Source organism: Ictalurus punctatus, chromosome 6 (assembly GCF_001660625.3).
Source record: "Ictalurus punctatus breed USDA103 chromosome 6, Coco_2.0, whole genome shotgun sequence".
Classification (NCBI taxonomy): Eukaryota; Metazoa; Chordata; class Actinopteri; order Siluriformes; family Ictaluridae; genus Ictalurus; species Ictalurus punctatus.
The window spans coordinates 16,393,808-16,421,248 of NC_030421.2; the positions used below are offsets into that span (position 1 = coordinate 16,393,808).

Sequence of the window (27,441 nt, forward strand, 5' to 3'; positions counted from 1 at the left end):
TAAGACCCCTGGTTTCACCACTGAATAGTAACATTTCGTTCAAAATGCTGGCATCCAATTGGATAGCGGAAAGAGAATTGACCTGGCTTGTAGGAGCACACAGTGCAAAGCGCATTTATCCAGTGTTTGCTACAGCACAAATCTCCACTTAGTGAATAGTGTGTTGTGAATAATAAATAATTTATGTCACATCAGTGCTTGTGTGCAGATTTAAGATGCTGATTTGAACACAGCATTTTCCAGGTGCTTATGATGGTTCTTTTTAGTATTCCGGCACACCAGACACGGTGGTGCTGATAAGAAATACTGTGATCAGGCTGTCTTGGGGGATTGATTACTGTGCCACTTTTATCTAAGAAGCACTGTAGAAAAAAGAGAAAACTAGCAAGAAAAAAAAAAGTAATCCCATTTGCAAAATCTGAATATCAGGTCTGACCTCAGTTCATTTTAGTTTTAGAGTTTCTATACAGGATTAACACATTAAGATCTTTTTTTTTTTTTTCTCAAGCTCATAAGTTCAGTTTTAAAAAAATATTCCGCATATTTGCTTTGACCAGTTACCAGTACAGATATTGACAGGAATAGGCTAATGGATGACCTGGCCTTTTCAGTTTGGAAGTGTTTATTGCAATTCTCTCAGTTCATGACTTCCTCTCTGTTAGCACTGAGCTGCCAATTGCTTACTCCATAACTATAGAACAACATGGCAGTGGCTATCATGTAAAGTGGAGAACACAAACCGCTGTCAGTTTGCCGGTGCTAAAATATGCCGTGCACTTTTCTCTCCAAGACACTCCATCCCTCTCTGTTTGAAGGAATGTACACGCTTAACCAAGCTCCGAAGAAGCAAAATGTCCTGAATGTCTGTTGTAGTGGCGCTTATTATTCACTGATAATTACAAGTCTGACTTGAGGTCTGGTGTTGGTGGGTTATGTGGTAATTGAGGAAACCACACCGCTGTAACATACTGACAGGGTTAATTTGTCCTACAGATGGAATGTCAAAACTACATCCGAGTACTTCTGGTTAACAAGACGGAGGTCATGACCTGTGGCACTAACGCTTTCCAGCCTCTGTGCATCACCAGAGAGGTAAGTGACGATAGTAATTACTCAGCAGTTAGAGAATCTGATAACAGGTCCTTTTTCTTTAGGAATTAGAGCGTATCTAATGGATTCTTCCCTCTTTCTGTCTCAGGTGGGGAATATGAGCAGGATATTGGAACGGGTGAACGGCGTGGCACGCTGCCCCTATGACCCTCGCCATAACTCTACGGCGGTTGTGACAGACAGCGGAGAGCTGTACGCTGCCACAGTCATCGACTTCTCTGGCCGTGATCCAGTCATTTACCGCAGCCTGGGAAACATGCCTCCTCTGAGGACCGCCCAGTACAACTCCAAATGGCTCAATGGTACGATAAACACGATGTCTTTGTTGTTTTTAACCTGCTTGTGTTGTGTAATGTGATGTTTTGCACTCACCTATCGCCTGTTTGATTACTGGGAATATGTGTGGCTTACTTAATGTGTATTAATGTTTAGTTTAAAAGTATACATCTCTCATGTCTTCACATGTTACCTACTTGAAGCGAGGCAGGTGTTAAAGCTTACTTATAGAGCAGCAAGCAGCTTTTGCCTCAGGTGGAACAGATCAGCTCTCAGCCAGGCAGTGGTATAATTATTCCTCACAGTAGGAAGAGGGTGAAATTGCTGCCGCAATTCTCCACTGTACCAGAGACTCCCACCTAACTCCACTGTGGGAGATTTTAAGTGAGGCGCTGCAGCAAAAAAAAGTAGAGAGAGGTAGAGTTACTACACACATACGTACACTTTTTTTTTTTTCTTCTTCCCCCATCCGATATTTGAAAGTACAACGACTCAATTCTATGCCTAAGTGTGAAGAATTATCTGTCAGACGTATGTTGCTGTGCTCCTCATGCTCGAATTCAGCTCTCAGCATATCCCACCTGCAAAAAAAATAGCACTTACTCACCAAGCCAGTGGGATGTGAAGATAACCCTTCGAAGGTGAAGTGTGAATTAAAATCTCATTTCCATTCATAAGCCTGTTCCCATGGGGGGTCAGGAAAGAATGGCACAGGCCTCTGGGGTCCTGATTCACCTGGCCTGTTGTTGCACTGTGCACCTACATTTAAGGTGCTGACTGACTGCATTTTAATATTCAAGTGAATTGGAATGGGGCTGGAATAAGCCCTGAGTTTTGGCTCCGAACTCTCTAATAAGTTGATGTCAGTGCTACCTGAGAAGCTGCAAGTCTGGCATCATCTCAAATACACAAACGTGTATGCACACACACGCGCACACACACACAGAAACCCTGATGGAACTGATCTGTTTCCTTTCATTGTGCAAGTAGAAAAATACTGCCTGTCATATTAACACCCACATATAACTGCAGTCATGCACATGCATACAAACATGGGTACACTTACACAACATGAACAGCCTGGTCTACCTCTCAGTCACAGAAAAATCTGCTTGCTGGAAGTACACACTGAATTATTTGCAGCAAATTCAAAGAATGATTACATGTAGATGGGTAGTAATAAAATTTTAAGCAAAATGAAAATATATATAAATAGGTTCGTGCATTCAGTATGTACTTACAGGTTTTTTAAACGATTACTCAAACTCCAAAAGGCTCTACCCTTAGTTTATTAGTATTCAATCAATTCCAGCTGCACGCTACACACCTCATTCATTTTGACTCTATTAATGTCAGTGTATGATGTTCCTGGCTGCTGTAGTAGTTTAAAAAGCTTCCAGTTTATTTACAGTGATTCTGATACTGAAGATCTTTCCAGCACACTTATAGTAGCACTGTTTAATTCTCAGTTATAGAATAGTAGTGGTTTATATTGTCAATATCCCGTGTCACTCAGAAGAGGATGGGTTCCCCTTTTGAGTCTGGTTCCTCTCAAGGTGTCTTCCTGATGTTGTGTCAGAGAGTTTTTCTTTGTTTTTCTCAAAACCTCTGGTTTTGCTTATTAAGGATGAATTTCCTTCATTTTTTCAATTTGTGATTTTGCATGAGTTATGCAGTAACTATTTTGTGTTTGAAAGGTGAAGTGTAAAAAGTGTGAATTAGACCCAAACAAAGATATTGTGTTGAGAACTTCAAAAACTGAACAAGCTTATATAAATGATGATGGAGGTAGAGCAGGTAGCGTCATCATTTGTGAAATCGGGTTACTCTCTGTGTAGACATTCGCCAGCAGGTGTGAATGAGTGTGTGTATGAGTATGTGTAAGTATCCGACAGCATGGGGGGCAGTGGTGGCTTGACGGTTAATGCTCGGGATTACTGATCGGAAGGTCAGGGGTTCAAGTCCCAGCACTGCCAAGGTACCACTGTTGGGCCCTTGAGCAAGGCCCTTAACCCTCTCTGCTGTATCATGGCTGACCCTGTGCTCTGACCCCAGCTTCCTGACATGCTGAGATATGCGAAGAAAAGACTTTCACTGTGCTGTAATGTATACATAACCAATAAAGAGTCATTATCATTATGCTGCTTAGTATTAATCAGAATATCTTCTCTCTCTTTCTCTCAGAGCCTCAGTTCATCTCCGCTTACGATATTGGACTCTTCACCTTCTTCTTCCTGAGGGAGAATGCAGTAGAGCATGATTGTGGGAAGACGGTGTACTCTCGGGTGGCACGCGTCTGTAAGAATGACATTGGTGGCCGCTTCCTGCTCGAGGATACATGGACCACTTTCACCAAAGCTCGGCTGAACTGCTCCCGTTCTGGAGAGATCCCGTTCTACTACAACGAGCTCCAGAGCACTTTCTACCTGCCCGAGCAGGATCTCATCTATGGCATCTTTACTACCAATGTGTGAGTGCACTCTATAGCCATGTCAGTGTGTTTAAGCAGTGTTTACATTTGCACACTTTTGCACATACATTAGTCTGTAAACATTTGTTATCCTGTGGTGGCAAAAAAAAAAAACTTCAAGGTGAATGTGTTTAGTAGTGTGATTCATGTTCACTTGGGCTCTTAAAACCAATAAGTAAGAGATAATATATAAGAGATTATATGGCCACTTGCTAGAGTTTAAGCGTATGGATTCATCAGTTTTAACTTTAGGCCATATGACCTAGCCTTGTCTTGTCTTTCTCTTTTTTTTCCCCATTGTTGTACAGGAAGCTCTGATAGGCTTTGATAGAGATTGAAATTGGACAGTGAAATAATCAGAGGATTATCTTACTTCAGTTTTGCAGCAGATCATTGTTGTTAGCATCAGGACATACAGTCAGGATCCTGTAGGGCTGTAACTCTGATTCGTTTTGTTACCCCCTAGGTTTTGGAAACTATTATTTAACGGTTTTATAACAAATGACGCTTAAATTGAAAAAAGTTCAAGCGTAAACTGTCGATTTATGGTCGTTGATATGATTTGATTTCAACACGCTTACATAGGTACATTGACTCTAACTTGTGATTAGTTCTGCAATTGGACTGTGTTTTGGACCAGATGTACAGTACTTTCCCCCAATTTTTCATGGCCATGAATTAAGAAAATATTCAAATTAGCAATGGAGGGACTATTTGCTTGTGTTGTGTGCTTTTTGGATTGCAATGCTAGTCCTTGATTTTTTAAAAGTAGTGCTCTTGCGTACAGTAACTGTTGAATTCAAAATGAGGATCTCTGATGCTACAGGCTGAATTTGCTGATTCATAGGAAACGTGCAAAGGCTCTTCTTTTTAAAAAGTGCTGTGTCTCGGTTAGGGCTGCAACTGACTATTATTTTCATAATCGATTATTTGGCTGATTATTTTTTTGATCAATCGGATGGGGGGGACTTTCAGTGCCATTTGAAATATTTGAAATAAAATCCACAAACTGATTGAAACTTCAGAATAAAACTTTGCACAACTGTTTGTCCTGTTAGGACTGTAGTTTAATTCTGTGCTTTTTGTGCATCCATGAAAATTATATTAAAAATATATTAAAATATATTATTTTTATGGATGCACAAAAAGCACTGAATTAAACTACAGTCCTAAATTAATAATAACATCTCACTTTCACTGCACCTTCTGGTTTCTGTTACTCACTGCCTTTAGACATATTATTTTACTTATGTTTACTTTTGATCATAGTGTTTTAATTAGATATTACAGATCTTACTCGTGCTCACAGTGTATCAGGAGCAACTGACACATCGCTAAAACATCACTTCCGTTATAATAAACAACAGAAGTTACACTGCAAGCACGCGAATACAATAAATAATGACAATAAACTGGAATTAAACTAAACCTTTTAAGCAACTCGCACCAGTTTCCCCTGCCCCTTACACACAGTGGACCATTTTGGATATAAACATAAGTTGGTGCTTGTGCAGCACTGTTTGATCTCCGCTGTGTTTAATATAAAATGCACCCCTGCCTTAGAGGACTTTCTTCCTCAGTCACTTGAGAATTTCTCCTCCGTCTGATGGTGACTGAGGTCATGTTGGGAATAAAAGGTAACGCTGACATAAACAGTAACGTGAAGAAAGTTATTGTCGGTGACTCTGGGTGTCTGCTAAAGCTAAATGGCATCATATTTCGTGCGTATGACGTCATGCGCCGTCGACTAGGAAGCAGCTTATACTTCCGGTTAGTAAAAAAACGCTAGAGTTCCACTTGGGATGATATTACCTTTCTAAAATTCATACAATGGATGGTAGAGTGCATAGTGCATAGTGTAAGTGTACAGTACGTCATTTGGGACACAACTTTAGTATTTACTCTCTGATGCGTGTTTTCGGTTAGTTGTTGCAGCTCTAGTCTCGGTACTATTTGACTTTCTAATTAGCAGCCTAATGGAGACAGTCACACGCACACATAAACTCCAGAAGATATTGTATTTAGTAATGAAATCATACAAGCAGTGTCTCCATCTGTCTGCAGTAAATTGAACACCTTCAGCATGGACTTCTGGAATCTGAGGTTGTAAGAGCAGCACAGAGGGTGAGAAACTGTGATAGAAAATGTGGATGTGCAAGTAATAGGTCTACCAGTTGGTAAAGACCGAGTTGGCAAGGCTAGCTCATTCTCACTGTGAATTAGTGCCTAAAGGTCTGTAAGCACTACAGCCCCTCATAATGAACTCACTGTGTTTATAGCTCTGCCACTTGCAGCACTAAGCTGCATTTTGTCAGTGCATTCCTCCATAGTTATAAACTGTGCTAATCATGCAGCATTGCCAAGCCCAAGCACTAAAACATACTTCACTCCATCTACTCATTTTGCCCTATGTGACTGCCTATACTACAATGCTTCATCACACATAATGATGTCATATTTTATTTCTCAGGAAATCATTTGAATTAAGAAGCCTTTCAGGGAGCATGATGCTGTTTTGGTTTCAAGAACATTTCCATTCACATCTTTTCAAAATGGTTTTCATCCAATTTAAAAACAGAGGTGATAGACACTTTTGAGAAAACGTACAATGAGCATGTTACCTGAGCCAGGAAATTTTCACCATTTCCATCATGTAGATTAATTTGGTGCAAGTCATAAACATATCATAGCTCCATATCATAGACTAGCATGCAGTCTATGAGCGGTCTATATGTGCCAAAGATAGCGAAGTTAAGCAAAAGAGTTAGGCAACTCTTTGTAACAGTCAGTAATAGCACTAACAATGCAGAGGTTACTTATGCAGCTATGAATACTAAGTCTTGCACACAGGAATACTATGTTTAAAATTTGCGCTCGGTTCAATTTTAAATGTGTAAACAAAACATATTCCATCAATGTCAATTGAATTAGCTTGTCCTCCATTTTTGATGTGTTGGAGCTTGGTTAAAATTCCAGGTCTATCTTAAAACAATAAACACCGGTATTTTTAAATATCCTCTCTATCCCCGTCCAATCTCAATTGCACTTTCAAAAAGATGCATTTTTATTTTTGTTTTCTGAGTTTCAGTGCAGATGCATGACCAAAAAGGTGTTCAGTATTAGTGTGCACAATGATGTATATTGAATTCATATCCTTTTACCTTGCTTTTAATGTAAATTTAGCGGTATGTACCTAGAAATGACAATGGTGCAATTGTGCTAATTCCGCTCCAGCGCTTTTAATGGCTGCTGTTTTGTCATGCTTATTATGGTTATTATGCTTATGTGATGACTTGGAGAAAGTCTTCTTTAGCAGCTTCCTGACTCCTTCCTCCAGGAAAGTGACTTTGACCAGTCAAACGTTATTATGCAGTAAAATATTTCTGACTAATCCTGACTCGTGCTTTAGAAGATTGCTGACTGTGCTTTTGCATTCATCTGTGATGAGGTTGGAAAATCAGATGTAATGTATTTTTGCTCTTTTAAAAAAGAAAAAAAAAAGAAAAGGAAAAGACATTCTGTAACACCAAAAAACCCGGGCATGCATGTTATTGCCTTCATTTGACCCTATACCATGGACAGTGTTGTCACCAATGATTTTAGAATTAAAGTTAAATGCTAAAAACACTATACTTGGACAACCTGGATAGCTATTAGGTGTGGAGAATCTCCAGATAGTCATCTGCTCTCACTGTAAGATGGCGTCTCCCTCATATGCTAGTTGATGGGACTAAAAATGTGTGGGACTTGAGTTTTGGGCATCAGGTGCTTTATGCCATCTGATTGGCTGGCTGTCACACATGGGCACAGGATGCAACTTATAGGCATATTATTTTCAGGTTGGGCTCCATGCCTATTTGAGAAGTAGTTATATATATGAGCTAAATTGCTTTCTCCACTTCTACCATACTGTGTAGAATACAGGTTAAAAACTCTCTCCCTCTCTCTCTCTATCTCTCTCTCTCTCTCTCTCTCTTTCTAACTCTCTCTCGCTGAAAATAAAAAATATTGTACGACATTCCACAGTGCTGATGGAACAATGTTCTGGGGACATAGGAGAATAAAGGTGTACTTTTTGGAGAAATTGCACAGCACTATATTTGGCACTGCACCTGATCAAAACTGTGAAGCATGGCAGAAACTTCAGCAGCAGGTTATTGCTGGTAAAGGATGTTCTACTAGTTATTAAATACAAAGGTTCACATCGTTTTTCTCAGCCTGGATTGTGAGTGATTACGGAGAATGTCACCACATTTTTTTGAGTAATGCAGAAATCCCACAAATTTCAAACTTTTTTTTTTTTTTGCAACTATGTACATCGGTATTGTTCATTATTGTTTAGTTCAAAGCATATCACTTTGCAACTTTCATACCCGGTTAAATTTGGGAACGCTTCCTGAAGGTTAATCAGGAGTTCTGACTCATTGAGACGCAGGCCCACCCTCAATGTTAAATCAATGAAGTGGAGCAGTTAAAATAATCCTCTCTGCTCTCTGAACTGTTACTTATTCCTTCTAGTTGCCTGCTATTATTCCACTAATGATTAAAGAGGGCTGATTAACAGCAGTTTCCTGCTAGAGGGACTTTACGAACATGTTTTATATAGCATAGAGCCCAAGCTGAGGCAGCATATTTCTGTTGATCATTTTTATGCTTCTACTAAGGCAAAAAAAGGGCATTATTATGAATCAGTATGTTCATGCTGCCTTGGTGAAAGCATCAAAGATAAAGAGCAACTTGATGAAAGCATAGTTTTTCTCTGTCATGTTAAAACCTGCTTAGAGCAGGGCACCTCAGAGTAAGTTAGCTTCTTACTCAAGCTTGCTTCCAGCTAATCTGCTTAACAGCCTGTATCTCAACACTGCCCAATTTGCTGAACGTAAAGGATCTTGCTTTCTTTCTCTAGTCATTTACGCTGCACTGTCAAACCTTCTTTCTCCTGCTGGCAATGCCCTTCCTCTCACACTTTCACTCGCAGCATGTGACCACAGCACAGCTACACCCTAAGCCCTCTGATGCAGGTTCCGTTGGTCCTTTTCCAGACTCCATAACCACAGCCCAATTCAGGCCCCACAGTCTGCCAGGGCTAGATTCCCTGCTGGAGCTCAGCCGTGGAGACCATCTGTCCAGGGCTCTGCTGCTAGCACCCTAGTTATTGCAACTCATTTGTCAGTAGTCTCTGCAGCCCTTGCTTGTTTTGAGTCAGCTCAAAACACACATTTACTCTCCTGGATATTTTCTGCTGGCTTAAGATACCATTTGGCTTTTGAATCGCCTGCATTTCAAAGCAACATACATCGTTTTTCATTTTATTTTTAAATGACAGTCTTCCATTTTATACTCACGGACATGGCTGCTATATACTGACTGAAGAGGATTCATTATTATTTTACCAAGTTCAATCAGAAGGAATTCGGTCATTTTCAAATAGTAATTTTCCCCATCCTGATTATTTGTCTGTGGAGGAATTGATGGCATGGATAGATAAATAGCAGTGGGCAGAGGGTTACACAAGTTTCAGTGGCATTTACCTAGTAGCAGCAGTTTGCATCAGCAGTAGTTTCACGGTGTGAGTGCCTGTGTATTCTTCTCAAAGTGTGGCAGCAACTGAAATGGATTTAGCTTTATTTTACTGCATTACGTTCTCACATGGAGCTCTTAGCTGAAACTTCATTTTAAACACACAGCTCACCTCACCTCACTTTGCTTACTCAGTTTATGGATCATCTGGGAATTGCTTATTTCTTTTGTTCCCTTTCTCACACTCTCTTTGTATCTCTCTGTTGACTATATAGGAACAGTATAGCTGCATCAGCAGTTTGTGCGTACAACCTTAGTGCCATCACACGTGCATTCAATGGGCCGTTCCGCTCCCAGGAGAACCCACGCTCCACCTGGCTGCCAACTCTTAACCCCATCCCCAACTTCCAGGTACACAACTCACCTTGAATCTGTTTATTTATGTAAGGCTGTCTGATTGCCTTTTAACCAGCATCCATAGCTGTGAAGCTACACTGGATTAACATTATATTTCTGACTGGGAGTACTATTTGTATAGATATTTGCTGGTGTGTTATTATAGTAAGGTTCTGCTTAGTTAGTATGTCTCCAAAGGTTTGCAGTCATTCAGATCATTTTGAAATGACTAGTCAAGGAAACTGAACATCTGAAAGTGAGCATCTGTACCCTGATATACTAATATTGTATTATTCAAAACTCACACATTTTAACACTTCTAGCACTGTTGCATCCAAATATGGGAGATGAATATCATGTGTGATATACTTAGATTTACTATGAATCGTTACAGTGTGGCACCATAGAGGATGAGGGGCCCAACGAGGGCCTAACCGAACGCAGCCTGCAGGATGCCCAGCGACTCTACCTCATGAATGACGTGGTACAGCCTGTGTCTGTCAACCCACTGGTGTGGCAGGATAATGTGCGCTTCTCCAAGCTAGTGGTGGACATCGTGCAGGGCCAGGACACACTCCACCACGTCATGTACATTGGCACAGGTGAGCAAACGTCCAGGCCAGGAAAGCTGAGTCAGTCTGTGGTGACTAATATTGAAATCACATTATTGTATTCGAACCCTGTTGATCTAAAATGTACTTGACAAGTCTGCATTATAAATAGAAATTTACTTCAGACAGTGTCATAACCTATCAGTAGTTTTTTAAATAATTGATGACCTAAAATTTGATTTAATTCTTGTCCTCTATTGTGCCAGAGTATGGGACCATTCTGAAGGCTCTGGCCACCACCAATAAGAGTCTACAAGGGTGTTATTTGGAGGAGATGCAGCTCCACCCCCCTGGTGTAAAAGAGCCAATCCTGAGTCTCCAGATTCTCCATGGCGACAGGACTCTCTTTGTGGGTCTGAATAACCGAGTGATAAAAATTCCTCTGGCTAGATGCTCCAGCTATAAAGCAGAACAGTAAGCACAATTGTAATACCACCAAAAAAAAGCATGAAAAACAGGAATATTCCTTTCTGTATGAAGCTGTGTGTATTCTAAACGTCAGGCTGTATTCAGTCCACCTCATTCATTCTGTCCTTGGGGACATGATGTCCTTAGGCTCAGTTTCACATCACGGCAGTACGGTATGGGCTCACACTCCTTCTACTGTAGAATAATCCAGTAGACCTGTAATTGGGACAGAAATCGGTCCTCCTGGATGACTAAAGCAGAGAAAGGATTCCCATAGCTAAGAGGCTATCAAAGCTTTCAGTCAGTCTGGGTCCGCTGCCTCTCTGAGGTACGGACGAGAGTCAAGCTCTAAATTTGGCCAAGGGTCACAAGGGATGGTTTGTCAGCTGTGTACTCAATTGCTGAAGATGAAAAAGAAAGACGAGCTGTATATGTGCTTACAAAATAGACAAATGTGCAGAGAGAGTGATATCTAACAGAGAACAAACAGTCATGTACGTGCATCTGGAGAGGAGGGGAGTGATTGTGGTGTGGGAGAAAGGTGAGGGCAGAGGAAAAGTGAGAGTAGCTGCGCCTTTTTAAAACCCAGCAGGAAAGTATACTCACATCTGTTCAAGGACAAATTGTCATCTGACTTGTGAAGGTTTCACTTGATATGCACTGATGTGATATTATGTATACTTGCCCTAATAATAACAATGAGAAGAAGAAGAATTTTGGATGTAGCAGTTATTTTCAGTCTATTTTTTGACTATTCCTATGGGAGAATTCTCGATATGCCTTTATAATGCATGTACTGTATATATTCTCTATAGCTTTATGTGAACATCTCTTTGAAAACTCAGGGCTGAATAACAGGTCTGAAATGTGTTTTTTCAAAAGTATGTATTATCTTCTAATGAAAATATCAAAACCAGTCTAAACAGTACTTCGGTGTATGAATTAATACAGGCAGCTGAAAGTCTTTCAAGCATTCCTCCTGTTTTTGTAGAAGTGTTTATTAGTGACTTAATGCAAAATGTTCCTGTCGGCAATGGCCTTGGTCTGTGTAATTACATTTGACCTTTAAGCACTCCACTTTCTGCTAACACCTCTGCCCCAGTCTCATGCCTGTCCAGTAAGAAACTAATTTAATCTACTTGGGCTGCTGTTTGGCCGGAAAACAACGCCAGCAAAGGCACTCTGCCACATCAATCCACTTCAGCAAGCGTTAGCACGGGTGAGAGAGGGTGATTGTGCCTTAGGGAGAAATGGATGTGGAGGTTGATGCAGTAGTGGCTGAGGTATGGGAGCAGCACCCTCCTGAACAACGAGCTCTGCTTGCCTACAGGCGCTTGCCAACAGCGCAGAACAAAGCAGCAGTGTTCGTGCAGGTGGAATTAAGCCATTTATAGCATTTAGATGACTGTGACAGTCGATCAAGAGCACAGTCTCGAATCATGGCATCAGACCGATTAGCCTATCTGCTCTGCACATGTAATGGAAATTTTAAGAAGCTTCATACTGTGAATATTAAGTATGTAGTGTGTATGAAATTGTTTTGGTTTATACAGTTGATATTGCTATTTAATGTATGTGGGAGGAATATACAAGGTTGTTAAGCCTGGTGATGATGTGTTTCTGAAAGCGGAAAAACAGTTTGTATTCGCTCTTTAAATCACTCTTAAGGGCAGAACATAACACCACAAACCACATGTTTGGCTTGGTAAACCACAAATGGTTTTTGCAGCTTTCCCTTGGGTTTCCCACTACCACAGATGTGGGCAGCTTTTTTCTTTCAGCTTGTTAAAGAAAACCCATAATACTCTGGCCACAACAAATACTTAAGGCATCAAGCATGTGGAAGCTTGCATACATCCTACAGCACCCTGATGTCCATCTCAGCAGAGAACATAGCAACACCAGTCCAGTTTCCATGACGCGACTAAACCTGGCCTATGACCAAAAAAAAGTTTAGTTCAGGTCTTGGTCTGTGCCAAAGAATCTAAATAATTGTCCCTAGTTGGAATGGTTTAAAAAATAGTTCATGTTAATTGATACATGTATGTGACATAGGCTGTTTTACTGTGGCTGTTGTGAAGGTCAGAATGAGACCTGCATGAGCGGAGCTTTATTGCAAGACTCTGAGGGGCACTCTGGCCATGAAGGTTTATGGCTTGTTGTTGCTGCCAGCTTGTCAGCAGGGTGCAAAGGAATACAGTGGTTAAGAGCTCACATCAGCACAGCCTGTTGGAGCACTGGAGGTAGTCTAACAGCAGGAGAAGGGAGAGAAGGAGGGGAAGGAAAGTAATCAGAAAGTGAAGGTATTTATTGCAACCGGAGAATGTTTGGCTTTTAACGGAGTCTCCTTTTGCAGACTTTCAATATTGAAGTCATTTCTCTTTCCTGCGCTCTCTCAGCATTTATTCAGTCAGGCAATATGTCACAAACCCTCAAGTTCTGACAAACTCCAACAGTGATAACTCATTAAAAGTGCTAACTGAGCTTTCATACAGCTATCTTGCTTAGGTTTATGGGACCAGCAAGGAGCCGTCCATCCTCCAAACAGCTTTTAAAGTCTAGGAGCAGGATGAATGTGCAGAGTGTGATGGCTTTTTTCAGCCAGTTCACTAGTAATTAATGGAGACTTGGGGGGGGGGGGGGGGACCCTGTCACTGGCTACAGATATTGTTCTTGTGCTCTCCAACCTTTAAACCAACATAGATCAAGAATTCCTTTTAGTGTCTGTTGGGTGAAAATACAATCACTGAGGCAATGTAAAAAATAATTATGACTGATAAACGTTAGTGGTGTAAGCTTCCAAACTATGTTGTTTAAGAATGATTTCAAACCATAGCATTGTGCACTGTGCCTAAAGGTTTATTTTTCCCAATCTGTTCAAAGTGGGAAGTCTGACCAGCTGTCATATTTATGGTGATGAGGGCAGGTTTGATGTTAAAGGGACAGTGATAGCTGTTTGCCTCCAATCTTTCTTTTTAAAAGGCCTATAAAAAAAAAAAGGACATTGTTTTATAGCCCTCCTCATCTCTTTAAAACATCCATTAAGCTTGCAGGGAATAGATGAGATTTATTGCATTCCATCAGTCGTCATGCCACACCATTTTATGTGTTAGTTTATTTTCGCCTTGTATACTGTTTAAAATTTAACAAGCCATGTGGCTTTGCTCATGATGTATTGATCTATCAGCAAGCTCAACACAGCACATGAATGTAGTTCACTCCTAGCACTGAGTCAGGTACAAATGCATCAAATAGATGATGACATTGCTCAGGACTAACTAATGTTCATGGTCTGCTGTTTTGAAAATAGCTGAGCTATCGGGATGACTGTGCAGTTTTTTTGTTTTTTTTTTTTTCCCCCAGTGGCAGCATTTTTTCATAGGGCAGAGATGGAACATTTGTATTTACCCTTATGTGTGCACAAACTCCATTTTTTCAAATCTGAATTGCAGCTGGAAACAGGCATTTCATATTTCATAGACTGCACCTTTAATTTCTCTCAGGGAGTCAACTGGCAGATGGCTTGAGCCAGGCCATGACCTGCAAGTGCTCTAAGCTGCTTGTGTGTTCATTGGCCATCCATGAGCCAGCCCTCCAGTTCGAACTGTCAAATCAGCATTCCCCTTGAGCTACTGCATTTTCACAGTCTTAAGAGCTTACATGGGTGGCTGGTGCTCAGAGCAACCGGTTCATGGGAGTGGATTTCTCCTCTGTAATTAATAAGACAGGCACCAACTTCTCGCTTAAATGGGTTTTGCTTGCAGGTTAGCGCCCTGTGGGCTTACCTGTCTACCTTTGGTAACTGGGGGTAATTGAACCTTCTGCACCACAGCCATCATTTATTCCTTTTCTTCCCTAAGATGCCCTTAATTGACAGGAACGGTGTTATTTAATTATGCCTTACACATGTTAGTGCAACTGCCAGCCATCACATGGGTCAGTGTAAGCAACAAAGGTAGACGGGCAGATAAACTCATGCAACCTCCAGTAAGATGAGTGTGAAAACTATCCCAACTGGTAGACCTTATATCCATCATGTAGCCTGATTTATACAGTTTTTCTGCATCTGCCTTCATATGTATATATGCTATATATCTTCATCTTGAGAGGCTGGGATTTTATAGTTCAACAGAGAGACATTTGCTGTATTAGCAAATATTAGAAAACTGTAGAAAAGCAGGAATTATTCATAGAGGTTCTTGTACCTTCAACCAGCTGTGTTTGTACTATGGTCAGACTTCTTTCTTCACTGGCATTCATTCTTAAACAGTGTTTGTTTTCCCCAATCTCAAGATTGGAGCACTAGCCACTCTGTGCAAACAAAACAGTCTGCTTGTGCCAAAAATAAGAGTCTTTCAGGCTAATGGTTCAGCTGGGGCACGGTATTTGCTCTAGGGTTTACTGCCGTGCTGGCCTGCATTCCTGCACCCTATTTGTGTCTCATGGCTTAAGTTCATTAGTGTGTTTAGATTTAATCACATCTCATTAGGAGGGTGCTTAGATATTTAATCTCTGTTTCACAGCGTGATGGCAATATATGAAGTCTTTCCTTTTCCTCTCCTAGGAAAGTACACCTGATTGTTTAGTTACAAAGGCTGGATGAAATGATATATTTATGTGTTTGTTTGCCTTATGTCATTTGCATCTCACTCTGTTTTCCAGGATGTGTTTGGGTGCCAGAGACCCATATTGTGGTTGGGACAGGAAACAGCGACGGTGCACCACAATTGAGGATAGCTCCAACATGAGCCAGTGGTTCCAGAACATCACTGCATGCCCAGTAAGAGTTGAACACCCAATCACATGATTGAATTGGCCTCTGCTTTACAGACTCAATTCGTTTAGGTAGAAGTTGCCCATTTATAGTCATTTGTGAGCAAGTGTCTGTGAGCCTGTTTCTGGCTGTGGTGGAGTGTGGTTCCACTGTTCTCTGCTCTCCTTCACATAAACATGTGAACTTATTCCAGCTGCGGAACCAAACCACAGATGGTGCCTATGGGCCCTGGACCCCATGGCAGCCTTGCAGCCATGATGACGGCGAAGGCACCAGTGCTTGCCTTTGTCGTTCTAGGGCATGTGACAGCCCTTCTCCCCTGTGTGGGGGGAAAATGTGTGAGGGTCCTACCATCGAAGTGGCCAACTGTTCAAGGTAACAGCAGTTTTAAGTTCACTCACTGTGCTTACTTTTGAAGTGCACTTCAGCCTCAGCATATGCTGAGCATTTTTTTTTTCTTCCCATACTGAATTTAAAATGCCCAGTCATACAAAAGAATTGGCATTTAAAAGTGCTTGATGATTTGTGCACACTGAATCTGTACGCTGTATAGGAGTAGCTAAGACAAAGTTATGTAAGATTAAATGCGAGGTGACAAAATTAAATAGTGTTTGCCCAGGAAGTGGCAATTAATTTCTAAGAAGTGCTACATGGGAGCCGGGCACTTAAGCAAATTAAGGGTATGAATTTGCACATTGAAATGCAGAATGTCTTCTTTCACCGTGGTACATTAGAAACTAACATTCTACAGGGAAAAAGCATTGATTTTGTCTTTGGTATCTCTTAGGAACGGTGGCTGGACTCCCTGGTCATCATGGGGTCAGTGCAGCACCAGCTGCGAGATTGGCTTCGAGGTGCGCCAGAGATCCTGCAACAACCCCTCACCCAGACACGGTGGCCGAGTGTGTGTGGGCCAAGCCAGAGAGCAGAGGTGAGAGACAGAGACAGTAGAGTGCTTTCGCCCACTACACGACACACTCATCTGCACTCAAAGGGTGAATACATTGAGGCTGGAGGACACTGATGAAATAAAACATTTTTCATGTTGTACACCTGATTTCATGAAACCTAAATTACTCAGTGAAACCTGTGATGTAACTGTGTATCTCGCATTACACCAATCCATTTCCTGCAGATTTCAGTGTTCAGTTTCCTTTGATGTTGAAGTGCTGTGCGAATGTGATGATTTTGTGGTCTGTTTTATGTTTTGTGGAATAAGGCTACAGTAATGTCACGCAATCCATGTTCTTCTTCCTTTTCAGATTCTGCAACGAGAAGGTTTCCTGCCCTCAGCCTGTTTTCTGGTCATCATGGTCACCCTGGTCTAAGTGCAGTGCTGAGTGTGGGGGAGGAGTGCACTCTCGCTCCAGGAACTGTGAGAATGGAAACAGCTGTCCAGGCTGCGCACTGGTACGTGATTCTCGCTCTTATGCACTCTCTCCCTCTCTCTTCCTGTCTCGCTCGATGTCCGGCTGGGATTCAGCTTTCTGAAATGTTGTCTGTCGATGATAACCCAGAAGCTCTCCAAAGGGGGACGCACTCAGCCCCTTAACACACTGAGTGAAAATCCAACTGCACATTCACTAACAAAGCACATATCCCTAGACCTATTTTAACAGCGGACTGAAATCCTGGAACGTACCTGCAGTCCATGATGAGCAAATCAAATACAGAGCGCTGCGATAAACCCTGCAGCTACTGAAAAAATAGATTACTTAATCATGTGGTGGAGACACTCGCTTCACAGTTGCCCCTCATTTACAGTGTGAGAGGTTTTTTTTTTTTATCTCTCCTTCTCTCTCTCTCTCTCTATGTGCATTCTCAGACTGAAGGGCTGCAATTAATTTTATTCAGATTTAATTTACTATATTAAAAATCAAATCAAGTTTCCTCGCATAGCGCTAAAACACCTCCCCAGAGTATGTCAGCCATCGTACTGGCTTGTTGTAACAGTTTGCACATAAGACGCACCACTGAGCCACAGTATCTCTCATTAAGCTTAATGATTGTCCACTGGGGGCAAGATAAATGAACTGACTGTTTTGTACTTCAAAACCTGGTCCCTTTCTCATTCTGTAGGAATACCAGGCCTGTAATCTGGAGTCATGTCCTGAGGTGAGGCGGAACACTCCTTGGACACCGTGGTTGCCAGTCAATGTAACTCAAGGTGGTGCACGCCAGGAGCAGAGGGTACGCTACGTTTGCCGGGCACAGCTGGCAGATCCGCACGAACTCCAGCTGGGTAAAAGGAAGGTGGAGACGCGCTTCTGTCCCAATGATGGCACTGCCACCTGTGACACAGACTGTGAGTCATGCATAATTCTCTCTCCTATATCAAACACTTTAATAAACCAAGCTCTCATGAAGCAGGAAATAAGCAGCTTGCTGCCATGCTGCTTTTTTTTTTTTAAGATTTAAAACTCCAGAGAACAGATTGTTTATTGAAACACTACTCTGGGTAATAATGTGCTATTACTCCAGAGAACTTCTGTGCTTCATTCCCATATACATGACTTCATCAAACTAGTGAGGGCTGTGAAAACAGTAAACCTTACTTCCTGCCTTGAAAGAGCTTATAGCATTAGTCTATGTCACCCGTGTTTTAACAATAGATCCCCCTAAATGTCTGTTGTCTGCTTGTAGTGACTATGTCTGTATCTTTATCTAGGGATTATGCTGTGTGAAGCACTTTCTCCACCCAGGTGACACAGCTCAGTGACCATCCATGTTATGGGTGTCAGCCCACACATCGATTAACTATAAATTCCTGCCAGAAGTCAGGGAGAAGTGGGCCATACTCGACACCATGCATTGAGTTCATAAGGGGGAGTGTAGAACTGAGGTGGAAGGATAGCTCCATGTGTAGGTGGTTGGACAGAACAGCTTGAGTGTTCTGTCGGAAATGCAGTAAAACACAGCATGACTAGGTGCCCTTGCTAACCTTGAATTACTAATGAAAAGGCCAGCATGTTCTGAGCCATGACATCTGTGGTATAAATTAGAGGTTAGGTCATCCATTCATCCATTAGGAGTGTAGGAGAGAGAACGCAACAGGGGAAATGTTCCATTTTTAACGTTGTTTGGGATGTTAATTATGGCACAGTTCTCTTGAACACTACAGAATTTTATATGGATGCTTTTCATCTAAGAAATACAACCCCATTTTTTTTTTATAAATGAATCTCTTTCTTTATCATATGGGTGATTTATATTTTCCTGTACTGAGAAAAGAATATAAAACTGTTTACAGCTAAGAGCAGTCATTGAATTCCATCAAACCGGGCCGTAACCAACATAGACACTGAGGGACATGTACACCCCCCCAGAATAATCAGATATGACCTAATTGTTGTCGCCGTCATGCTGACTGTGAGCTAGCGTTTGACAGAATTGAGACTGTCATCCAATAAGAAACAAGTGTTTCCACGTATTTTCCTGTAAACCCTATCTGATTGGTCTCGCCTCCTTTCACTGATGGTATAAATTTCTTCTTTTACTGACATTCAGTTATGTAGTGACAAACTGCTACAAGCGGAGAATTATTCAGGGCTAAAGAAAACATCTTCGGGGCAAAAACGTGATTTATTTAAAAAATGCATTTTACTTAATATTGTTTTCTTAACAATAAATTTGTAATGCAAGTAACGTAATTTTATTGACATCAGTAACTGTAATCAAATGACATCAATTTAAAATGCAATGCATTACTGCGTTATCAGAAAAAAAAATTATTAGATTACAATTACTTTGCAACGCATTACACCCAACTCTGTGCAAATCTAATTCTTGAACTATTTTTTAAATTCCTTTAACTGGACAATAAACCCCCAAGTGCTTGCAACCATTATATTTTGATGCAAGTCTGTATGACCTTGTCAGGTCTGTGCTCAAAAAGAAAGGGATAGTTCACCTAAAAATGAAAATTCTATCATTTACTTACCCTTATGTCATTCCAAACCCAAATACTGTTACTTTTCATCACATAAAAGAAGACCCCCCCTCCCCCTCCCCCCACTGTTTTCCACTCTATTACAGCTTCATTCCATAAAATGGCAGAAGATCGTGATCATGAGCTTTAAACGTGCACTATAAAGGCGCCATAAAAACTATACTCCAAGTGGCCATACTAGAGCTTTGTGTCGTATGGACTGCTTTTCTGTATAGCGGTGTAAACATTCTTCACAATTCTCCTTTTGTGTTACATTGAGAACAGCATACAGGTTTGGAGCAACTTGAGGGTGAATAAATCATTTTGTGTAAGTCATTTTGTGTGGCTAGCTGACACAGTCATGTCGATTTACACAGACATTATGACAATAATGAAAAGACTAACAAATGATTAATTTTTTATTTGCGACAGCGGTAAGGTGACAGGAACAGGAAAAAAGTTAACAGGATATACACAGTGGAAGTTTTGCAATTCATATTTGGTCTGCTCTATTGTTTGGAACATATTATTCACTATATCTGTGCATAATAAGATGAAAGGCTTGCCTGGGGGTAGAGAGTGAGTAAATCTGAAATATGATAAACCATCTAATCTAACTTGTTTTTGTATTGTAATACACACTGACCTTACTATAGCCTTACTATAGTTATTTTGGTCCTAAATATAAAGGTCTATAAATATTTAGACCTTTATTACATAGAGAACTAAAAGGACTATTACATTTCTGACCCCATCTCCACCAAATGGTTTGGTCGTCCCAATACATCCCATAAACATATTCATTCATTCATTTTCAGTAACTGCTTTATCCTAGTCACGGTCAGGAATAATGGTTAGGTATGTGGGAGGAAACCAGCGAACCCTGAGGAAACTCACACATACAGAACCTGCAAAAGTCTGCACAGACTTGTCAGACTTGTCAGGTGTCTGCACAGACACCTGAGCTCAGGGTTGACCCAGATACATGAAGTTATGAGGCTGCAACTTTGTACTACCGTGCGACCTGTGACTGCGTAACACAAATTCAAGTGCAAAGTTTACTTCCCCAACAACTTCCATGTCAGAAATTTAATCCATGGTTAATGCTGTATTTAGAGATTGCTTTAGGATCAGGTTTTGCCATCAAAAAGTAAAATGTGCATGGTGTGTATGTTGCAGCTCTTGTGGATGAGCTACTCAGGACTCCTGGGGTGAGACTCACAGGCTCCAGCTGGTCATTATGGGAGTCGTGGACTACGTGCAGTCAGGAGTGTGCTAAAGGCTATCGCTCCCGCAAACGCACCTGCACTGGCATGGACGGCAAGAATTCACCGAATGCCTGCAGAGGATCTCCTGTAGAGTACCAGGACTGCAATCCCCAGCCATGTCCCGGTAACACACACGCGCACACACACACACATGCACACACACACAAGCACACAAACACACATGTAAAATATGCAGAGACACACAGGACTTCCAAGTGTTTCCTTCATTTCCCTTCTCTATCAGTCAGTTTGGTAAAACAATTGCTGAGTCCAAGTGTATTGCTGAGTTCATTAGCTAATGGATGGCTGAGATGATGGCTCCACTGGGTCCAGAGGTCTGTGGTCAGAACCCTCCTTTTTTGTCAGTGCAGTTTCAGTGCAGTTTTTGGTAGACATTCTATAATTAAGAATTCATGATCATTTATACAGACACATTGGAGGAGAGACATAAAATAAGTCGGTTGTTTCCTGATTACCTGATGCTCTGATTTAGTTTTTTTTGCTGTGTATGGATTTTTACATTAGCAGTGTTCAATCTTGAGAAACATAATTATAATTGTATCTGGTCCTCTTTTAATGCCAACAGTATAGAGTGTTTGATCTGAAGACTAATGGATATATTCCCTATCTTTTCAATTATTAACTACAACAAGCCACTGCATTCCTCGTTGTTGACAAAAAGTGCACGCGAGAGAGAGTTATTAAAGGTGGAATCAATCATTGAAAAAATACTCTACACACCATGCTTGTAATCATTTCACATAATCTTTACCATCTTTACTGTGTTTTCAGCCATTATTTGTCAGGAGCTGCATGGAAATTCTCTAGTTAGCTATGGGGACAAAATGAAAATGGGAATGAAATATAGGATTTACAGTATTTTCACACAAATAGTTATAAAATGTGTATTATGTGCAAGTATTTGTGTTTAACTCTTTTGAACAGTAGCAATCTGTGTGAAATGTAGCTGCAGTTTGTGTGGTGAGGTCACCGCCCTTCTAGTACTATCTCTAGTAAAATCACACACACACAAATCTAGATATATACATTATGTCGTAAACATGGATTGATTAATTGATTATTAATAGACCAGAAGAGACACTCTGAGACAATCTTTATCTTAAATGAGATGGGAGGCAGGCAATGAAAGGATCCATAAAAATGAGACATTTTTCTCTATGCAGCTCTCCATTCAGTCGCCTGTACTGTGTGTGCTGTGTGTTGGACTCTCGCTAAGGGTCGTCACCATGCCCCGTTTCTCCTCTCTAATCCACTAAAGGAAATCAAGTTTTCCACTGCAGACGGATAGAGCCGTCCCCCCCGTCCCCCTCTCCTTCACTCTCACCCCCCCCCCCCCCCATCCCATCAAGCTGATGAAACATCAACAGAGGCTTCTAGCAGCTTCTGACAGGAGCAGAAATGCCAATAAAGCAACACTTATTGTGGACAGGTGAAGCCATGGTGCTAGCGCACTAATGCTGAGGCACAGGTGTGGACAGTGCTGCAGAAGGCTAATGAAGAGTGCTGAGCAGCGAAAGCAGACATGTGACTCCTCTACTGTGCCTGCATCCCCATTACATCTCCTAGCAAACGTTCATCTGTCGGCACTGCAGTTGTTTCTGATTCGTCCCTTCTGTTGTGCTTTGTCTTGCTTCTTTTTGTCTGTCTGCATCTCTGTGCTCGCTTTCTGCTTCCTGTTTGCGCTGTATGTGTGTGTCTGCTTCTCCACATGTCCTATTGTTTTGTGTCTCCCTGCTTGCCTGATTGTCTTGTACTTGTGTGTGTCGTGTACGTGTGTGTCTGGTCTGTTCAGTGAAAGGTGCCTGGTCTTGCTGGTCGTCATGGTCACAGTGTACGGTGCCCTGCGGTGGCGGGCACTACCAGCGGACGCGCACATGCACAAACCCCGCGCCCGCCCGTGGAGGGGACATCTGCATCGGGCTGCATACAGAGGAGGCTCTGTGCAACACACACACCTGCCAGGGTAAGCCCACCATCAGGACCAACAACAAAGCAAAACTGACTCACTGCTTAAAGTGATAACCAACTGTGAGCCACAGGTCCTGACAAGTCAGCCAAAATGTGGAGTGCCTCCACCTGTATGCACAAGATCAGATATGGATGTTTTGGGGGTGTTTTTTCAGTCTTCCGTCTACTGTATGTCTATCCATTTTATCACCTCCAAGATATGCGCCATCTGTCAGCTCCATAGTACAATTCGCACTGCTGTGAACAGATCATTAAAAACATCCTTCAGATTTAGAGATACCTTGGGTTTCTGTGTGTGTGATCATGCTCTGCAGTGTTAAATAACGTTTTTCTGTATAAAACCAGCTCAGGAGAAACTGAAATGTTTATGAAGCGAGCTAATCTTGGAATCGTGTGCGAATGCAAGTCTTTTCCTAAAAAGAACATATATATAAACACCTTTTGGATTTAACAAGCACCGTTCTCCTGCAGTTTTTCACCCATATTCTATTTCTTTCTTGAACCACACTTAATATTCCTTGAATGCACTGATGCACTGCGAAATGATTCCATTCCCTGCGGTTAGAAAAGCACATACGACTGCATGCCTAGCTACCCATTATAAATATGGCAAGAATGGAGCATTTTAAAGCTATAAACAGAAAATTAATTGCCTCTTTACAAAACTTTTTTTTTTTTTTTAAGTTAAAGAAAATAAAGGTGGCTGATATATGACTATATAATGTCGATATAGTGACAAATGATTTCAGAAGGCTCTTTCCTGACATATCACGGCTATCAACTGAGCTTTTAATAACTCTGAATGACTCTATAGTTCCTCAAAGATAAAATGTTGCCCCTGTTTTTGTGCCAGTTGTGTAATTTTTTCCTTATTAAAATGTTTTAATTTCCTTATTCTTTTCTGTAGACAATTAGAAATAGTGATTTTTTTTTTTTTTAAACCTGCTACTGTGTAAATATGTTGTGGTACATACTATGTATTTTGAAAATGTTATTATGTAGGTATTGTGGTATGATATTTTTTTGCCATATGTGACAACACATTCATATGGACACAAATCAAGCAAGCATCTGATTGGCTGTTTTCCTTCTTCCATTCATCTCCTTATATGCTGGCCTGGTGATCACCCAGACCTAGTGCTACAGATTAAAGACCCTTGCAGGCTCTCAATCAGACTCCAATAAGATTGTAGCGAGCTGCACACATATCTTTTCAGCATGGCTTGATTAAATATGTTTTTGGGAGCAAGAGTGAGCATAGGGCAGGTGTAGCGGTAGCACGTATATGCAGAGATGCAGTCCATCAATCCCACTTGTTTCTTATTTCCTCTCCCCCTGACTTTGCTAAGCAAACACTTTATTTGATTGCGGTAAATAAAGAGATGGATGTAGCAATTATCTGCACCACTCAGCATCATTATTAAACAAGAAGGCTGCTTTCCATGATGGCTACAAATATTTCACGCTGGCAAGCAGCTTAAGATGTAGATTTTAGATGTCACCTCTGAAGCGCTTGTCTCTGTAGCTTGTCTCTTGTCGCTGCTGACTCTGTTTCTGCATCGTAAAATCTCTGGTTGCTTAGCAGTCTGTCATCTCTGACCTGAAAAGGATGAATCTACCAGCTGATTCAATTTCCCCAGCAAACAAATGACTATAATGTGTTTTCCTCAACAGCTGTTCTAAACATACTTATCAATATCTGAAGGGGTTAACTTTTTATTATTTGGGCACTGAATTTGGGACTCACTTCAAAGAAATCAGTGTAAATGCATGGTAGAACCCTCTAAAAGCGTGTTTGTCCATGCAGGTGGCTGGATGGCCTGGACCTTGTGGTCTGCGTGTGACGATCTGGGCCTGCAGTCACGCACTCGGGTGTGTGGGAATCAGGGTTCTCCATGTGCAGGGAACAGCACCCAGTACAGAGACTGCAACGAGATACCCGGTGAGAGATCACATACACGCACACCTTTGAATGTGCTTGAAGTCACACATACAGTATAGTACAAGTATTATATTGAGTATTTTGTGTCCAGTTCAAAATAATATTTTCAAAACCTTATTCAACTTGCCAGCCAAAAAATATTTGTGTAGTTCACTGTTGTGTCCATTTTAATGCCCATATATATATTTACTTCATCCAAACCCATTAAGATGCCTTAGCTATAATGTGTTTACTTACACTGGTTCTTAATTCTGGTCAGTAAAAGTGAAAGAGGGTTTTATTAGTAGAGAACTGACATTTCCAGCAGGAGTTAGCCGAGCGGAATATCAAGTAAATCAGGCGCTGTAATTAATATTAATGCTATGTCACAAGGCAGGCTCACATCTAATATCACTCCAATTTTAGGGCGAGTGTTTGAAATCATAAGGTCTCTTGTACTGTGAGACTTTTAGGCAATTTTGCCATAAATTAATCAAGAAGAATTGCGCATCTCAGATGAAACAGTCCCAGCCTCACCACATGGGCAGGAATTACACGTCTCGTGCATATCAGAGCTCAGCTTTAAAAGTATGAATGAGGACTTAGCATTATAACAGGTTTCACTTGACTTGGCTGTATTTTCAGTGAGATATAATCCTTGAAGCATGTCTAGGTTTTTAGGTCTTCATTTAGATGCCTACTCTAATCTGTGATCTTTGTAATAGGTTTTATATTAGTAATTGAAATTCCCAAATTGAAAAACATAATACTCACTGTTTGCTCAGGGTTAAAACCTAAATACTCTTGTGCTGTGCTCTATAACCGAGAGAGGCTTTTATGAGATTCTCTTCTTTATATCGGATTCTCTGCACACAGCACCTGAATGTGTCTCTCCGAGTGTCATTGCACGTCTTCACATTGGCCCAGTTACAGCGGTGCTGCCTTTCAGAGGAGTGAACAGAGGACAGCAATGATTGGCATTCTGACAGTATAAGCCAAGATAGAGGAATGTGTGTGTGTGTGTGTGTGTGTGTGTGTGTACTTGCATGTGTGTAATTCAAAGGTTATAACTATGTCTCTGGTTTTCTCTTCCCAGTGATTTTACCTGCATCCGGCTATGATAAAGACCAGCAGTGTGGGGGTAAGTGCATTAACAATGCCCCACTCATATAAAACAGACAGAATGTGTTTGTACGTGCATGTCGAGCTGCACTTGTGCATGTGTGTTCATGTACCTACATGTTATGTGCACTTGTGACTGTTGCAGCATGCAAGCATGTGTCTTTGCATGTATTGAATGTGTTTGCACTCGCAGCCCTGCTCTCTCATGCAGCCCTCAGGACGTAATGGAAACTCGCCAGGTGGAACCTCTCTCCTGCACTCCCTCCCTCTCCCTGACTCTCAGTAATGTAAATGAGTGCTGGAAGGAGAGTTGAGGAAGAGGAGGTAGAATCTAAAGGGGTGAATGCAAGGGTTCACACCCTGATGCTTCGCTGCTCTTGAGCTGAGGCAATTCTCCACACTGGAGTGCCGTGCCAGTACGGCGCACACATTCAGATGAAATATACATAAGGTTGGCACACCGGCCACAGATCCAGGCCACGGTGGGTACCCTGCAGTGCCCTTGAGATGCCATCACCATGCCAATTTGGGCTCTCTCCATGTAACGACTGGAGCCAACCACCGGTAGCTCATTACCCAGCATCCCCAATGAGCAGCGCTCTCTCGTGTCTCATCGGCCAATTATAGCATTGCAGCCTTGCCTTCTCTCCTTCATCATGCTCGGTCGTTATTGCCCTGGCCAGCAATATGACTGCTTCTTCACACACCTCTGCTAATCAGGATGCTGTGTCTCAGTGCAGCTTGAGTCACTCTGACACTCTCCTACATCTGCATTGAAGAGAACATAGTAGTGACATATTGAGCTGGTAATGAGGGATATAGAGGTGTCACAGCTTTTCCTGGTATATCTATTAAGAGTTATTTTTTGCACATAATGGGCAGACTGAGGGGGAAAAAATTGTGCCAAAGCAGTGAACAGATGATTTCAGAGACTTGTCGACAAATAACTTTTTAAACGTCCTTATTCGGTTAACCTTGGCTATCTTATTTCCCCAGGGTTCACTCTGTTGCATCTGATAGCGACAGGTGTGTCATGTTTCCTGGGAGCAGGCCTGTTGTCATTCCTAGTGTATGTCTACTGTCAGCGCTTCCACAAACCCTCACAGGAGTCTGCTGTGATCCACCCTACCACCCCTAACCACCTCAGCTATAAGGGCAACACTACGCCAAAGAATGAGAAATACACACCCATGGAGTTCAAGGTGAGATCATCCATCATCTTATATGTAAAATTCTCCTCTTCAATTCAGTATCAAAGCCTGAAACTGTTCTGAATGAAGAAAACATTTAGGTCTGTAACAACTAATTGAGAAAATACTAAACATTTGATAATAAAAATAGTTTAGTTGGACTGTGTTATAAAGCCTGCTTTGGCACTGCGTCATTTAATTTAAAACACATTTGGTGGAAATAACAGAACATATTCCAGCAAAGGAAACAGTATAAATCTTACTACATTGCACTATGCTGCTGGCCTCATGACATATTCTATATGGCCAAAAGTATGTGGACACCCGACACCCATATGTGCTTTTTGAACATCCCATTCCAGATTTAATCCCCCTTTGCTGTTGTAATAACATCTATTCTTCTGGAAAGGCTTTCCACTAGATTTTCGAATGTGGCTGTGGGGACTGAGGTCAGGGGA

At 41.4% G+C, this 27,441-nt stretch overlaps 1 protein-coding gene and 1 long non-coding RNA gene across 7 annotated transcripts in view; one reads left to right on the forward strand and one right to left on the reverse strand.

Annotated features, from left to right (window-relative positions):
- sema5ba (sema domain, seven thrombospondin repeats (type 1 and type 1-like), transmembrane domain (TM) and short cytoplasmic domain, (semaphorin) 5Ba) overlaps positions 1 to 27,441 on the forward strand; it is a 112,889-nt gene that overhangs the window by 77,327 nt on the left and 8,121 nt on the right. For 3 of the 6 annotated variants that reach the window (XM_017469501.3, XM_017469500.3, XM_017469499.3), the window contains exons 7-22: positions 994 to 1,092; positions 1,199 to 1,412; positions 3,571 to 3,856; positions 9,652 to 9,787; positions 10,167 to 10,374; positions 10,590 to 10,797; positions 15,454 to 15,571; positions 15,759 to 15,940; positions 16,353 to 16,496; positions 16,828 to 16,975; positions 17,645 to 17,870; positions 20,673 to 20,885; positions 22,575 to 22,745; positions 24,558 to 24,692; positions 25,768 to 25,812; positions 26,790 to 26,995. In XM_017469501.3, coding sequence (XP_017324990.2) covers positions 994 to 1,092; positions 1,199 to 1,412; positions 3,571 to 3,856; positions 9,652 to 9,787; positions 10,167 to 10,374; positions 10,590 to 10,797; positions 15,454 to 15,571; positions 15,759 to 15,940; positions 16,353 to 16,496; positions 16,828 to 16,975; positions 17,645 to 17,870; positions 20,673 to 20,885; positions 22,575 to 22,745; positions 24,558 to 24,692; positions 25,768 to 25,812; positions 26,790 to 26,995 — 2,739 coding nt within the window. Of the gene's footprint in view, positions 1 to 993; positions 1,093 to 1,198; positions 1,413 to 3,570; positions 3,857 to 9,651; positions 9,788 to 10,166; positions 10,375 to 10,589; positions 10,798 to 15,453; positions 15,572 to 15,758; positions 15,941 to 16,352; positions 16,497 to 16,827; positions 16,976 to 17,644; positions 17,871 to 20,672; positions 20,886 to 22,574; positions 22,746 to 24,557; positions 24,693 to 25,547; positions 25,715 to 25,767; positions 25,813 to 26,789; positions 26,996 to 27,441 lie in introns of those variants that run through there. The other 3 variants (XM_017469504.3, XM_017469502.3, XM_053680900.1) reach the window with 3 other exon arrangements.
- LOC128632917 (uncharacterized) lies at positions 22,943 to 24,633 on the reverse strand. The gene is made up of 3 exons (XR_008396552.1): positions 24,498 to 24,633; positions 24,253 to 24,350; positions 22,943 to 22,987 (listed from the first exon to the last, which is right to left on the reverse strand). It is a non-coding gene; the product is annotated as an uncharacterized LOC128632917 (long non-coding RNA).